At 41.1% G+C, this 16,704-nt stretch overlaps 1 protein-coding gene across 1 annotated transcript; it reads left to right on the top strand.

The window, feature by feature from the left end:
- The first annotated feature begins 4,206 nt into the window (after nt 1-4,206).
- lratd1 (LRAT domain containing 1) lies at nt 4,207-11,159 on the top strand. Its single transcript, XM_085382937.1, has 2 exons — nt 4,207-4,369; nt 4,805-11,159. Exon 2 carries the CDS (start codon nt 4,842-4,844, stop codon nt 5,628-5,630), a length of 789 nt encoding a protein of 262 aa, XP_085239063.1. The 5' UTR covers nt 4,207-4,369; nt 4,805-4,841; the 3' UTR covers nt 5,631-11,159.
- The last annotated feature ends 5,545 nt before the right edge of the window (nt 11,160-16,704 follow it).

The raw sequence follows: 16,704 nt of genomic DNA, 5'->3' as shown, positions 1-16,704 counted from the left end.
CCAGCCTACAGATAATGCAGTCAACCTGCACTTCACCTTATCTGGAAACCAAATATAATTACATAAGAATTTGACTTGGTGATTTCAGTTCCGCTTTTAAAACTACAAACCCTGTAAAGCTTTTCAGGAAACACATCAGCACATCAATTTTCCTCTGAGTCCTTGATTTTTTTTTTTAAAGGGGTCAAGTTGTAAGATTAGGCTGAGTCCTTTTTACCTCTTCTCCCTCTTCACTATTGACTTTATATCAACAGCAAACTCTTTCAGGACTTTAAAATATGTGGACTAATCTCAAAAGATAGAAGAGGAAACACAGGTTGGAAGTGGAGAAGTCACTGAAATGGTGCGGGAGAAATGAATGAAAATAATGACATGGGTTATCAAACATAACCTGGAAAATTGCTAAATGATGTTCCCCACTAAATTGTTTCTTTCTTATTCTAGTGCCATTACCAGTTTTTGGAGGTAAATGAAAATTTATAAATTTTAATTTCAGATAAAAAACAAAAAATCATATTTCATTCTAGGGGAAGTGTGCCCGTCACTGGCTGTATTATAAAGTGCTGCCAATTCTACACTACTAGCTTTGTGACATAATGTTGATAGTCGTAAGGTCATTAGTCAGGCATGCTTTGCAGTTTAGATTGGAACAGATAAGCACAAGGTTGAATCCATGTTGGCTTTCATGCTTTAGAGAAGGCTACAAAAAGGCAACAGTCACCAGACACTTTGTTGGTATCTGACCAGATTATAGTTGGTATCTGACCACTGTCCACAACTCTGCTGTGTCTGATAGTTAATGGTTGTCCAACCACCATTGGACAGTCTCTGCCCAAGGGATTAGTTTCACAAACATTCCATGGCTCGCCACCATCCACCATGCACAGAAATCCTGATTCATTGCGTTGTAACATGTCTTTGAGCAGGTTCCTTTGAAACAATGTTGTCAGCAGAAATACTGAGGTTCAATAAATGTTTAAAAATGTATGATTTCTATACATTAATGTAGCTACAGTGGAGCCACGGTAAATGTTTTATTTTGTGCAACCAAGTGTATAACTATGGAAAGACTCAAGAATCATTGCTATCAATTTCCAATCACTAGAACATTATGCTCTGATTAAGGAATAATAATCTAGAAGAAAACTTCACAAGGATTATGGATTTTGACGATGATGTGTTAATGCCTACCGTCTGTATAGTCAGAAATGATATGATGAAAAGATATAACTGCAATGCATACTCATATAATCACATATTTTCATATTTTTCAGGTGATATAAATGACCGAAAACGGCAGCAGTCATTTGTGTCTGTCTTAGTATGATTAGCGTTCCTTTAGCGACATATAAGATGTTACAGACCAACATCATATTGCCAATATCTCCCAGTAACTATAGGTTGACAAGTTTAAGGCTGAAATAAATACAAAGTGATTATATTAATTACAGCAATAACAATCCCAAATATATACACATGTAATACTGATGAAGTAAATAACTTTCATCCAGCACTTACATGTGGGACATGGTACAGTATGTCACAAAGACAGAGAAGGTAATTGCTGAGTAATTTTATGCAGCTGCAACCTTTATGCGCTGCCTGACTCTTCTGCAGAATGTAATGTTTGGCTCTTTACGTAATCACTTAACTGTTTCTTATACTGAGCAGGCTGTCTCCAACAACTACAAAAACCTGGCACCCAAGAGCAGTAGTAATTTTACCTGACACTGCTCTTTAGCTGACCCTGGTCTTTGACCTGCCTGGAAATGCAGAAGCAAAAAGATTATTCTGTCTGCGGGGATCAATAGAGTATCACAAAAAGCTTACATTGTATTCTCCTCTACCTTGGTGTTTTAGTTGAAGCGAGAAACTGAGAAAAAGGTGATCTCTTATATGCTATTTTAGTCATTTAAAGGATAAAATCCTAAAATGCCACAAATGTAGCAAATGATATACAGCATGCAGGTCTTTAAAATGTCTTTCCATACCCCACAAGAGCAACTCCACATGAACACAAACACCTTTTGTGCCTCAGGGGTTTATGACTTGATGTAGTGTTGTTTCTTTTTCAAAAGACACTCCATTTATATTGCATATATTGAAAACTTTCTCAGCCTCTTTGTCCATAATACTATGACGCATTTGTCACAGTTTGCAGGGGTACAGCACTACAGGATCCATTAGTGGGATGAGCTGCTATATGTACTGTTGCGCTGTTGTAACTACAAAAGACAGACATGCATTTGTGTGCACACTGGTTTGTGAGTCTCTCATCGTTCACATGTGAGGTAGACACGACTCCATTTGTACATAAATTTGTGGACAGTTGGCCGCGAACATGTGTGCGTCAGTCTGTTTTATCTGCGTGGTATGGCACCGCGGCTTACATGATTTAGCTAGTAATTAGAGAATAGAGACGTATCCAATTATTGGGGTTATGAAATATCACCCTGTCTCAGTAGTTATTCCAGTACTGTCTGCACCCTGCCATATTATTACGCCAGCTGCATATATGATTAGGTGTGTGCATGTGTGTGTAAAAGAGAGAGGAAGAGAGAAGAAGATAGTGAAAGAAAAAGAGTACAGTATATGAGTCTATCTAGAAGAGGCGGTGTCTACAAAGGAAACTCATTTATGCTCAATGTAAATTATAGGTGGCAGGACCACATGCTTGTAGGAACCGCAGCCAAAGCTGTTGCACACAGTCCCATGACACCTTATGTGTGTGTGTGTGTGTGTGTGTGTGTGTGTGTGTGTGTGTGTGTGTGTGTGTGTTTTGGTGGTGGTGGGGGTGGGGGGGGGCAGCATACTTGAAACGTAGCAGCTATGTTTTAGCTACTGCATTTCTCTAACTCTCTAGTACATAAAAACACACAAAGGGCTACATAGTGTGCATCATGAATTGCACCACTCTGCTTGCAGCTTCACTGCAGGCGATCCATCAGATGCATGCACTCTTGCTCTCACATGGCAGGCTAGACACACAGGAGGAAATACATGTGTGACTGTGTGTGCCTGCCCTTTATTTGTGTGGGTGAGAGTGTGTAAATATGTACAATCATATCTCACTTAGTGAAAAAGCCTCCACTTGCTCTGCCTGTCACCAGCGGAAACAAAGACCAAGGACCGTTCAATATTAGCAACTGGAGAGCTGCTATCTCCAGCCATCTGGGAGAAGAAAAAGAAAGCTACTCTATGGATCTCTCCAGATGCTACCAGAAAGCAGATTTCCAAAGCAGAGGTATACAGAGAAAACATTAACTCCATCGAGAGGGTTTGATATAAATGGCAAGATGGCTATCTGTTCTGGGAGGTGATGATGAAAACGGAGACATCACCGCAGACTGGAGATGGCACAAGTGTACGCACATTTATTTTGCATGCACAATATGCAAGTATACAATATAATATGCAGAAAGTGAGCCGGGTTGAAATTTGATATGATTTTCATTTTAGACATATTTTGTTCCTAGACGCAACATCAGTGCAAAGTGAAATATTGTAGACCTTGTATTAATGTCTCTGTAGGCTCCTTTGTTTTCTTCCTGCCTTTCACACACACACGCGCAAACACACACACACACACACACCTGCCTCCAGCCCCTCCCTTAATGGTCTCTACCAGGCACACACTGACAGATATGAGAGTACAAGTGATGCAGTGTAGTGAAGCAGGTGAGGCATGCGGAAATAATTTACAAGATGCTCATGGGAACTGGAGGATGGGACTTACTCCTGTATTCCGGAAGAGATGTACACATTTGTCACGTCCTGCAGTAACTGTATGGATATGATAAGGATGCAGTTTGGGGAGTATTTTTTTGAGATAGCAGAAATGTTTATAGAGCACAGGAATCTGAACTTTTCTCATATATTCCTCATGAGGCATGCGAGTTGTTATCGCAGGTGACTGCTGCCTTGAACTTATACGCGGACTCCGCTGATCATGTAGAGAATTCCTCAGCTCTCTGACAACAAAAACCATGCCACGGTAACAGTCGCCTATCGCCGCCAGCCGCCCTAAGCGCCCCTAATTGGATCATCTGATTGACTGGCATACTCCTCGGCATTTTTCATTGGCAGGGCGGTAATGGAGCCGTGACTGTGCTCCAGTAAAACAACCTAAAGGCGGAGCGCGGAGGGAGAGGCGGAGCTCTCCTTGGTACTTAAACGGAGGTGACTCTGGTAGAAGTGAAGCACGAGCTCACGACAGCCAGACCGCACAGTGAGCGGTGCGAAGAGTAAGGGATAAGAGTGAGAAGAAAGGGGAAAGGAACAAAAAGAAAGAAGGAGAGCAGGGGACTGCGCGGCCCTCTGTACTAATGGACCACAAGGATATTTAACCGCTTGCCCTGGGAGCGCACAGGTATCCTCTTCCCTCACTCTCTCTTGCCATGCGCTATGCGTAAAGGCACCAGGTTGCCTTTTATTTACAGCAGTTTCTCTCATCAGTTTCAGCTGCCGTTCTTGTTCCGTTTTTCTTCTTTTTGTTTGCACGTGAATCACCTCAGCTTTTATACATTGTGCCCTAATTAGTGGCTGACTCATATGTGCAAAGAGGGCAAGGGGCAGTAAATCATCAGTGCACTATTTCGAGTTTTCCTGTCTCTCTGTATAGTGCTGAGAACTGTTGAGGGCTTTCTTCCACTTCTCTCCAGTACCGAGCAAAATCATCCACATGTAGCAAAGCGTTTGTGAACAACGGTCTTGTTGTGTGAACGTTTAACACGTTTGTTTGATTCCGTATTTTACAGCTTATGACACCCGCTCTCATTCCCGTGCTCTCTCCCTGTCCCCTCAGACACCGCAGTCCATGCCTCTCCCTTGCCAGGTCATTGATGGGAAATCAACTGGATCGGATCACCCACCTCAACTACAGCGAACTGCCCACGGGGGATCCGTCCGGGCTGGAGAAGGACGAGCTTCGAGTCGGCGTCGCCTACTTCTTCTCTGACGAAGAGGAGGAGGTGGACGACCGCACTCCGTCTGACTGCGGATTCACCAAGGACCACAGCCCGACCGAGGAGGGACCCTTATCGGTCAGCGAGGTGGAGTACTCGGCTTTCTGCTCCCAGGAATGCATCTTCTCCAAGCTGCGCGAGAACGAGGACTTGAATGTGTACTCGGCCAAAACTTTGCTGACTATGTGCAAACCGGGGGACCTGCTGGAGCTGGTGGCCACCGCGCAAGCCCCCCACTGGGTCATCTTCGAGCAGGATGACCAAATCATTCATCTGCACAAGGGCGAAATCCGCAAAGACAGCCTGCTTGAGATCAGCAACGGCCGCCACGGGAGAATAGTCAATAATCGTTACCGCTATCGGCCGCTACCCCCTGACCTAGTGATGCAGAACGCAGCGGGACACGTGGGCCTGAACAGCGAGGAGATATGCTGGACCAACTCGGAAAGTTTCGCTGCCTGGTGCCGCTTTGGGAAACGGGAGTTCAAAGCCGGGGGAGAAGCGCACTCAGCGGAGCAGCAGTACTTCCTCAAAGTGCATCTGTCCGGCAGCGAGGTGCACACTCTGGTCTTCCGCAGCCTGGAGGACATGATCCGGGAGAGAAGGCGAGTAGACGCCAGTGGAATTCTCAAAGAGCTCTCTCTGGTTAACGGGGGCAAGGAGTGATCAGGGATTCCGTTTGATATCGTCTCCTCCACCCGCCCTCCCTGCCTCCTCTTTGCCAAAGCGCACGGACGCACACTTTTGCGCACACAATAACGTACTTTCACACAAGCACACGGACGCACACGTGCAAGGACCTGTTGGTGTTGGACTGTCTGTTTGTCACGGATGGGGCCTGGGTTTTATTTCTTTTCTTTTTTTCTGGACCAAAGGCGCCCTGTGGAATTTCCATCAAAATACAGTGTTGAGAGAAAAGAGAGCGCGGCCATATAAACAGACAACGCCCATTCTGGTTAGAATTCGTGCTGAGTGGGACACACGATTTCTAAGAAACGCATTGTTCCCGATAAGCGAAATCACCTTTACAACCCCTCCCCACATTGCGCGCACGGCTCGGTTTGGTTTCTGTTTAATTTCTCGGGATAATGGAATTGGCCCCTTCTGTATATAGGGTGCCTGCTGCAGCAGACCAGACGGTGAGACCGGCAGAAGGAGAGGGAGGGAGGGGTTGAAAGATAGGATTTGGGATGGCTCTCGAGAAGTCTCCCTTCTATTTTTTTACTGTTAGCTTTAAAACCTGGACAGACCACGACATAGATCCAAGCCACAAATTCACAGACAGTCCTAGCTGATTACGCAGTTGCCTAAACAAAACATTTTGGCTTGACCAAGCTCCCTTGTTGCCATATCAAAAGTATTGTCATTTTCACAATGCTGTCATCCTGCTCCACAGCACTGGATGTATGTGTAAATTGTGTTCATATACTGATTTCGATTTGAGTCCCTTATTTTTGTATTTCAGTTTAGTGGATTTAACCCTGATCTCTCTTTTTTTTTTTTTTTTTTGATTCAAATAAATGGAGGTTGAAATTTGAAAATAAGAACTTGGTCTATCAGGTGTTGTTTGGTCGCCCATAAACACACATGTACCATCTCACATTCTCAGATGCACACATTTACACACTCATACACACACACTTTTGAATTATTGATGTTCTAGTGCCTTCTGACCTGCCTCCGGCCAAATAAGCGTCTTATATCTCCACATCATTTGGAGGTAGAAAATGGTCATTTGCATCAGACACATAAAGGCTTTATGAAAAATCCATATAGAATCTGAGAGTTGCAGTATAGGCGGCTGCTTTAAGTCAATGGGAAAAAACCTTTTTTTTATGTCCACAGGCTATATTCATTTGTGTGGATTTTATCCTGTTGCTATTCAGTCTTTTCCAAACATTTTGATCTCTCTGATGTTTTACCAGCCATACAGCCACATTAGTAAAGTTATGCTGGCATTGTAGGACATAGTTTCTATCTGCATTGTAAACAAGATGTCCTCCATACAGTATAATAGTATAATTCTTATCAGGATGGAGCACACTGTGTGCTTTTATGGCACCGATGTTGTATTAGTCTGCAATGCCTTTATCTCTGCAGTGTTGTTATTACTCCTCTGCTATGAGTGTCAGACAGTGCCTTTATTTTCTTGGGATTGTGATCTGATGTATCACTGAAGGTGGGGTAAATCACGTCTCAAAAAAACAAAATCAAAAAAGCAACAATATCTTCCATGAAACACCAGAGAGTAGGTTTGTGGAAAGATTTTTCTGTGTGGTGTTCCTTTGTTAAGTCTCCTCCACTTGATTCTGTTCTAATTGCATGTATAAATGAGCAGCTAAGCTCTCCCTTAGGTATTAATGATTTTATCTATGACTTTTTTTTTTCAACGTGGTCGTGAAAACAGGAGCTGCAGTTGTTTTAGCTGAAGCCAACTGAGGGGAAAGGCAGACAAAGAGTTTGTGTGCGACAGAGAGAGAGAGCATGTATGCAGGGTTACCCAGGATGTGTGTGTGTGTGTGTGTAATGTTTTAACTGCTTTAACTGATTGTTGTGGAGACATTCCCAATCAGAAAATGTCTCATGTCCACCCTGTACGTGTGTGTGCAGATGTTGCATTGTCAGCCTGCAGATGAATTCATGTCAAAGGATAAACTAATGAGCTTGTGGGCCTTGTAAATGTTGCCTTTGGAAGATTTTCTCTAGCTATTGTCCTAAATATGTGATTGTACCAGCTTTCCTGTGATTCTATTGGCACATTTCTCTCACGCTTCCTCTTGTTTTCCTCGAAATCCATTTACTTGTCACTTGTCACCACCTCCCCATAATTGTTTTGCATTGTACTCCTTGCAGACCACATTAACGGACCAATCTGTGTGAAAAATGAGCTGAAATTGAAATCAGCACGTTTACAAAATTATTCAAAGTAAAAAAACAAAAGGCAAACATGTTCTCCCTGTTAACGATCATGAAATCCAGATGGATCCAGATAAACTCTTTTTACTGTTGTTTTATGTTTTTGCTTTCTTCTGTGTTCTGGCTGTTTAGTATGTTTTTGAACAGACTCTGTGGTAAACTGAGCTTGCCTCAGGTGGGTGATTATGTGTGCGCATGTATGTGTGTGTCAGTCATCCCCCGTGAGCTTAAAAAAATCAGGGTAGTGGGGCAGCCACTGTTAGAGTGTGTGTTTGTGGTCTGTGACTAATAGGCCTCAGAGAAAGATTCACAAGGGTGCGTGTGTGCGCGCGCACGCACACATGTGCATTTTAGGCAGACATCGCACCACATTGTTAGCTCGAGGAGAGGCTTTTGCCATCTGACATCACACTGTGTTTGTGTGCATTCGTTTCTGCTCTTTATATAGTCTACCACATATGTGAAAGTGTGAAACCTAACTGCCTGAAGTGTGTTCCAGCTTGCGTGTGCAAATGACTCTGTGTGGTGTGTGTGTGTAAGTATGTCAGACATGTGTTGTGTGCATGTGTAGCAACAGTGAGCTGCATCTTCTATCCATCAGTGAAGGTAAACCCCTTCTCACTATGGAAACCATGGACACTGTTTTGATGTGTATCCGCTGAGGTGTTTTGTGTGCTTGCATTTTTATGTGACTGTGCAAACCCTCTAAGGCTCAAAGCTAACTGTTAGCTTTAATAGCAAGTCATGTAAGACAAACACATAACAAACAAATCTAACTCTTCTTTTCTCTGTCTATTTTCATCTCTCACACACACACACACACACACACACACACACACACACACACACACACACACACACACACACACACACACACACACACACACACATGCACACATGCTTAAACCGACTCACTAGAGACCATCAATTGTTCCTGGCATGGATGTCTTCAATTCACACAGGGGTTTGTCGTCAGTGTGTGTGCATCTGGACAAAGCAGATCCCAGCTAGCCTGCTGCCAGCTAAATCAGTGGTCTCAGAGGAGATGTTCTGGGAGGAGGGAACAAGACAGACTATCCTGTCTACATGATGCCTTTAAGAGGATCTCCCTCTAATCTAGATACTGGTCTGGACTCCCAGTAGATTTGAATATCTTTTTTTCTTTTTTTCCCTCCTCCTGCCACCGTTCTTTAAGATGGGCACCATACGGAACAACAACACAGCTGGCGGTGTAGATGAGGCAGTGGCAAATGGTTTACACGCTGTTAAAATGTTGGTAACAATGGTTTCCTGTTAACATCTGCTGTAAAATTGTTTTGCTTTTTATATATTATACGCATCATTACTATAGCTGAACCCACACCTACATGTTGATATTTAAACCGAATGCATTTGTTATTGGAATTACAGACTAAACCTGCTTATCAGTGTCCTCAAAGTGCTTCATTATGGGGCGGACTGATTAAACATACGTCGGGTTTGTATATGAACGATGCTTCTTTAAAACCCAGTGTCCGCATCCTGCATTATTGGCAGCCAAATCCATGCATCCATATAGTTTAAAGGATAAATCTGGTTTCCTGCTTTTTTCCTTCTTGTCAACAAATGTTATGAAATAAAAATACCAACAATGACTTTATCCTGCTGACAAATACAGCCTGTTTAGTCGAAGCTTATCATAGCTTATTCTGTGTATGGTGCAGAATATAAAAACAACATGAGTGAGCCACAGTGTTACATTTAAGTGTTTCTTTATTATGATGAGGATGGGCACTGATATTTGCATTCCCACTGCACTAAATTCATGGTTCAACATCATCGCCAACAAATTCACTGTTTGCGTCTCTCCCTACTGTTTGCTGTTTCAGAAAACTCTGTAACCCTTTCTCAAATACAAAAGTATAACAAAACAAAGAACTGTTGCGCTTGTTGTAAAAGCCCTATGAGCCACGTCTTTGGAGACTTTTACGCTGTGGGAAATTAGCTTTTTTGGCATTCTGTTGCTTGCGTCCCTGCCCCCTCGCCTCAGCGTGAACTTTGTGGGTAAATCGGTTCATTAGATGCCTACAGTCACTAGAAATCACAAAAGCACTACAGGTTTCTAATCAGTCACTTTTGCAATTAACAAATGAGCTTATTATTGAAGGAAATTACCTCTACAGGCTTACCAAGGTAAAAAAAACCCCAAAAAACAAACAAAAAAAACAGAATGTAAGAACAAGTGGCCAGCGTGTATTGAAATAAAAGAGAATAGTACAAGTAAAATACACTGAATGTAAAGAGAAAATGTCATTTATTAACAGGAGAAACAGAGAAGTGTGTTTGTGTTATTCAGTGTGAGAGCCCAGTGTTTCTCGTCCTAACAAAAGAAGGCTTGAAGTAAAAGGAGGAACCACTGCTCTCATTCAGAGTTTGTGTGAACAAAGAGCAAACCAGTAATCCTCTGCTAAAATCATAAAAGCTTGCCCCACCTCTAAACAAGTTCTTCCGCTGAAGGAGACTTGTATGGAAACATTAACTGTGCCCCGCCTAGGTTACATACAACAGGTGGGCCAACTGACATGCAAATAAACACTTCTGTTTAAACACGATCCCTTGTCTGCACTACCACACCACTGAGTAAACGCTGTTGTCAGTTAATGTCAGTTTTTCCTAGTCAAATTTCAAATGACTGTTTGAAATGTGCCAAGGTCATCTGGAAAGGTTCTTTGTTTCAATGAGAAAGCAATGCGATGTTTGGCTTAGACAATGTGATGATTTGCCCCTTATATTTGTTCATTTAATGGCCTATTGGGGCAAAAATATTCAGATCCTGTACAACATTTAAAAAATACTCCATTACATGCAAAATCTTAGAAACATTACCCTAAAACACTACAAAAGCGTTTATTTCTTCTTCTTCTTTTACTACTACTACTATCTGACTTCCACTTGCTAAAAGATGCTTAATGAATTAACTGGTGATTGGTTATTGAATTGGATAAGAGGTTAATAACATGTACTATTTTTTATTTTTTTGCTTTCCAATACTCTTGTTGTTTAATCTATAGCAACGTATTATTTTTTATAAGGTGATTATGTTCATGTATGAGTATCTTAGATAATGTTTAATCTAGTGCTCATTAAAATGACGTTAACGCCATAACCGCATCAATGCTGCAAATCTCTGTTAGCGAGTTACCGCGGATCACCCCGTGCGTGGGCCTGGACGCTGCTAACGCATTAATGAGCCAACCGCGCTAACGCATTGACGCCGTGGAGCACCACGCATGGGCCGATCCGCAGTAACTCGCTAACGCAGATGCAGTTATGGCGTTAACGTCATTTTAACGAGATTAATGCTGACAGCACTAGTTTAATCTCAAAGTATTGGGATCCTCTCCAAATTTTAAGGTTGACTAAAATGGGAATAGTCATGTAAAACAGGATCTCTAAATTGCATTCTGTGCTTGAATATGTGTACTCATTAAAAGTAACTTAATGGTAAACAGATGGGTTAAGTGTTAAGTCCTCTGTATAGCAATACGTTTGTTGTTAAATGTGAGTAGCAAAAGAACAAAAAAAAACCTTGCGGATGACTAAAAACCCAACGGTGCCACTTCTTCAGTGCAGGTTTTCCATCATTTCACTGTTCTTCACTGAGCTGAGGGCTGAAATGGCCTCAGGATATGTGTTCTGCTCCAGCTGCATCGCTCTATCCTCAGTGTCAGGAATCAATGACCGCTAAATGTCAGCACAATATTGTCAACAGCTGTTTCAGATGTTGTAGAGTTCCTTTCATTCATTTGGTTGTACCGCTGCACAAACATTACCTTCATGTTTGCTCTCAACACCAAATAAGAAGCTATTTCCCTGCTAAAACAATGAACTATCTCGGTGAGGCCGTTGTGGGATTCATGTATTGGCAGGATGACATTTGTAAGGTGAAAGTGGATGAGAGGAAATTTTAAAAAGTTGACAGCAGAAGGCACTTCTCACTCCTTTGACAGCACTTTATTTATTTATTTTTTTAATTGTCTTTATAAATGTCTCACCACATTCGCTTTTAGGCTTTTTTCATAATCCGTTTTTTACAAAGCAATTAAATCTGCCCCATTTACAGCTTTTGTCTGTATTTTCTGTGCATAGTCATGGTTTGCAAAAGCACATTTGTACATAATAATGAGCATTTTGGAAATGATAAAACATTCATCCAAAGTGAAAACTTTCTTATCAAAAGAGCACCGCTCGTATATTAATGATTGTATGTTGTTAGCTCCCCCGCGGAGGGCAGAAAGTAACAGAAACTCAGCGGCTCTAATAGGTTTCCGCAGGATTTGACCCTGGCTTGACCGGCTAAGCGACAAATGCTTTGCCCATCAGCCCACCCTGCAGCGCTGACTGTTTTATGCGTGTGGCGTCATCTTACCTCTCACTTCTTAACGAGTGAGAAAAGAAACTGCCCGCAGGCTGTGGCCCAGCACAATCGCACTTTGATTAATGAAAAGACCCAACACAGCCCCATCTTTCCATCTCTGTGGTTTTAACCCTTCTTAAAAAGTCACAGCAAAAGGTTACTGTAAATGTCATTATGAGCATTTCACAACTTTCCCGCTACTAAATGTCATTCTCTTAACATTTTTTGTCCTGCTTTACTCCAGAGTGTTTCCTTAGCAAAGGTTTATATTTTACTGTTTCATGACTTTATTCTTTATTCCTGAAAAAATTCTCCTCTTTTCTTCTACAATTGCACGCTGTTGAATAATGCTTTCAGTGAATCTGTGTTCACAGAAAGGGAGAGTGTCTTTGATTTTCTTTTAACCTTTCAGAAGTTTGTATGAGGGCGTGATGAGCTTCCTATCTCTGCATGCATCTCTGTCTGTGTGGGTAAAAACTAAAGAGTGTGTCTAAGTCTGTGTGTGTCCTGCAAAGGCTGTTTAATGGGTGAGAGGTTGGTCAACAAGCATGAAGCTTTACCAGGGAAACAGTGTGTTTGAATATTTACAACAGCAATCATTCGGTCTATTAATACTGGGTAATAAAAAAAACTCTATGCTTTATAGCAATTTGAAAATAGGAAATATAGCTCAGTATTTATTGACTTTCTACTGCATTTAAAAAGTCTTTTGAAATCAGAACAATCAATTTCAACTTTTATTTAACCTGCCTTTAATACAGTAAATAACTTTAACACAAAAGCAGCATGATGTCTGATGATGAGCAAGGCAAACAAGGTAAAATCCTCTGAAATTAGCTCTGTAAATGGTGGCAGGGCACTGCAAACACCTGATTAAAGGAAAACAAAATCTGTGAACTCTGAAATAATTCTAGCTGTGAGCAACAATCAAACTTGGTGTTGTTTTCCTTCTCTTTGTCAGAACTGTAAAATTTTCCGTTGACTGTTTTCTTAACTCCAAAAAGAAAATACGCTAGAATTAATAACTAATAATGAGAAGGCTACATTGATGTTTATGATGAAGTTGAGGCAAATCTTCAAAGATGAGGAAAAAAAGATGGAAGGAAGGAGTGATTACCAACCAGGTTGCTTTGGGACCCCAAAACTGCAGGGAATACCTAAGCCCAAAGCACACTTGGTTTCAGCTCACTGAAAATCTATTTGAGAATGCATCACTTGTTATGGCTCTTAAATTAGAGACTGCATCACTTTGTCTTCTTTTCCTTTTTTTGTACAGGTTTTGTATTGAACTTTGAACAATTCAGAGATACAAAAAGGCAGGAAAGCACACTTGTCAAGACTGTTTTACTAATCATGTCAGTGATCACTCTGAGCAATTCAGCTGCTTTAATTTATGCACGTCCTTTTGTGCTAGCGCTCAGTGAAGAGTTTTTTTCTTTGTAGCCTACTTTTCTCTAAAGTGTAGAGAAATATTAAAGACATCAAAGCTGTGACATAACATAAAACGTATTATGCAATGAGGAAAAATGTAAAAAAGGTAAATTTATGTCAAAGTTCAATGACAGCTTTGCACATATTATGACATTTTTGACCAAATTCAATTGTTGTGTCAAGGTAGGTACTGTAAAACTTGGGTTGACATCTAGTGAGTCTAATGGTCAGTGTTTCATTCCTAACTGTTCCTAATGCTGTGACACTGAAGCATGGGAGCCATAATAAAAGCTGATCAAAATTCTTATAAATAAATATCAAGTAAAGCTGCTCCAACGCTCAGCTTTTAAACATAAGATTCTCTGGACCATTGTTTGGAGAAGCAATCAGTGGCATCTAAAGTGATGCACCATCCAGCTGTTCACAACAACAAGCCACAGATTAACTGACAAGTGAAGCAGATCATTCTGTGAATTGCTGCTGTGTGCCTTTTCCATCTTATGCAATAATTGATGCTAATATTAACAACAATTTGTTAAAACCACAGGCAAACTATGAACATTATGCCACTTTATTAAAATCTGCTTGTTAACATGGGTTTAGAAAAGTGCTCTATAAATTTAAGATAATTAGCTATAGCACAATTTCAGAGCAAAGTGAAGGTTGTACTCAGTTTGCACTAGTCATGTCCTTCTTTGGGGTGTTACTGTGTTGGCAGCTTTTCGGAATTATTATTATTATTAATATGTTTTACTTTATAGATGCTGAAATTTATAATAAGGGATGAGTGGGAAGGAATCTGAGTGGACTGTAGAAGAGCAACAACTGTCCGTGCTTAAGAATATGTGTTTTTATAAACAACAATGCAATTTAGGCCAGGTAAAGTGCATAAAAACTCACCGCTACATGCCAGCAGATTTAAGATACTATCTGTGGCTCTGTGGTGATTGTAGGTTGTTTTCCTCAGCTGGGTATCCAGGTCCATTTACTCTGGAGGAGGCTGTAAAACTTTTGAAAGGAGTCTGATACGAGTCAGTGAGTCAGTGAAGCTCACTTCTGATCGATGACATCGAGGCTGAGGTGAGTTGTTCAGGATATGCAGACATTTTCTGTAGGTAACGCATCTTTTTTTGCTGCTGTTAGCAGTTGTTAGCCTCTGTTAGCGGCTACTAGCAAGCATTAGTGAAACTTTCCTTGGAGTGGGCCTGACATTGTGGACCCCAACACTTAGTGAACACAATGTGAGATGAGAGGAAAAGTGTGATTTTCAGAATCCTCGAGCCTAACGTTTGCTAGCTTAATGTTAGCTTACAACCAGGTGTCGTTGTTGTTTAGCCAGCTCGCAGTCAGCTGTCCAGGCACAGCTGAGTCATATGTCTAATCTCCTGACAATAAGTAATTATTAGGCATGTTTATGCATGTTTTCATATGTGAGAGCCTCGACTTCAGTTCAGCAGATGAGGTTTGAAGTGAAGAAGCAGGATAATCAATGTTTATTTATGAGTACAGCATCTTTTTTTACATTACATAACCTCAAAAAATGGCTTACTGTACAGTACCTTTAAGTATAAGTATGGTCAGATTGTCTGAGTTATCTTATATGAATTCTCCTTTGCACTTCTCTTTAAAATAATTTCTACCAAGGTCAAAGAAAAGTAATCAGGGAAAAGACATACAATACGAATCTTTTACCTCGGGTCAAAGTTTAACACAATGAGAGTCTTCGTTACATTCTTTAATGTAATGTTTATACCTATGCATACACAATAACCGCATGAAAATAGAAAAATGTAAAATCTTTAATCATCTTTAATGTTGTTATTATTAACAAATCAGCAAAAGTGAAGCAACAACGCTCTTCTGTTCTCACAACACAGCTCAAAATGATCAGGTGTAGATTACAGATCACAACCGGTAAGTGGCTCAAAAAGTAAAATATCTTGAAAGCATCTGTTATTTTGTTGTGTCAGTTGGAGCCAAATCACTCACTGTAGCAGTTAAGGTGACAAAACTACTTTGTGACTTTGGAGTCATAAATTTAATCTGCCAAGCATGTCTTCCATTGTAAGTGACAAATAAGAAACAATGATAAAAATAAAATAAAATGAACACTATCAGAGCCAGTCATGCTTACCAGTGAAAAGATGAAGAGATTGAAAATGAATCACAGCTCCCTCATCAGTAACACCAGTGATGCTCTTCTGCGAGTGCTGATGTTGTTTAACAGAGCCTAATGTTCCACATATTTCCACATACCCCCCCCCCCCCCCTTCCCCCATACACACACCATTTTGTTGACAAGTTGATGAGTGCTGCTTAAGCATAAGATTAATGATGGTGCGTGCACACCTACTAAAATATGGCTGCACCCCAGACACAAATACTCACACCTTCACCCAACTCTAAAACAGGTACTGCTTTTAGTCACAATTTTGCCGGTCAAGAAAACAAAACTACGACAATGATGCTTTTAGTGACATGTCCCTAGAAAAAAAACATTAAATTCCTTCTTTTATATATATTTTTTCTTGCCTTTCAATTCCCTCGCACTCATTTCAGCTCCATCACTTCTTGTCTCCTCCCGTAGGCTTCAGTCTCTCACGCTCACCTCTCAGTGACCCTTGTAGGGTTTCTATTCTTGCCCACTATTTCACACCATGCTTTTGACTAAAAGAACAAGTTGTGCTCTCAAGCTCCATCTTGTCTCCTGTCAGCATGCTCCACGAAGGTACCCCAACACCCTGCTAAAAAGGAGCGAGAGAAAAAAAATCTAAACTTGTGACTTCATCCATTCATTGACTCTGAATTATCTAAGTGGTGGGAGGATGGATGGATGGCTTCATAACTTGTGTACAAATGGGTACACATACAGGACAGAAGGTGACAAGACATTGAATCACACTTATTATTAATCTCTGGCTCTCTTCCACAGCATGTCTTTTATCCTGTCTTCCTTCTCTCACCCCAACCGGTCGCAGCAGATGGCCGCCCCTCCCT

This window comes from Rhamphochromis longiceps, linkage group LG15 (genome assembly GCF_057381845.1).
Source record: "Rhamphochromis longiceps isolate RC_006_pf linkage group LG15, R_longiceps_female_GT1.1, whole genome shotgun sequence".
Lineage (NCBI taxonomy): Eukaryota > Metazoa > Chordata > Actinopteri > Cichliformes > Cichlidae > Rhamphochromis > Rhamphochromis longiceps.
This window is presented reverse-complemented; position numbering and strand designations above follow the sequence as displayed.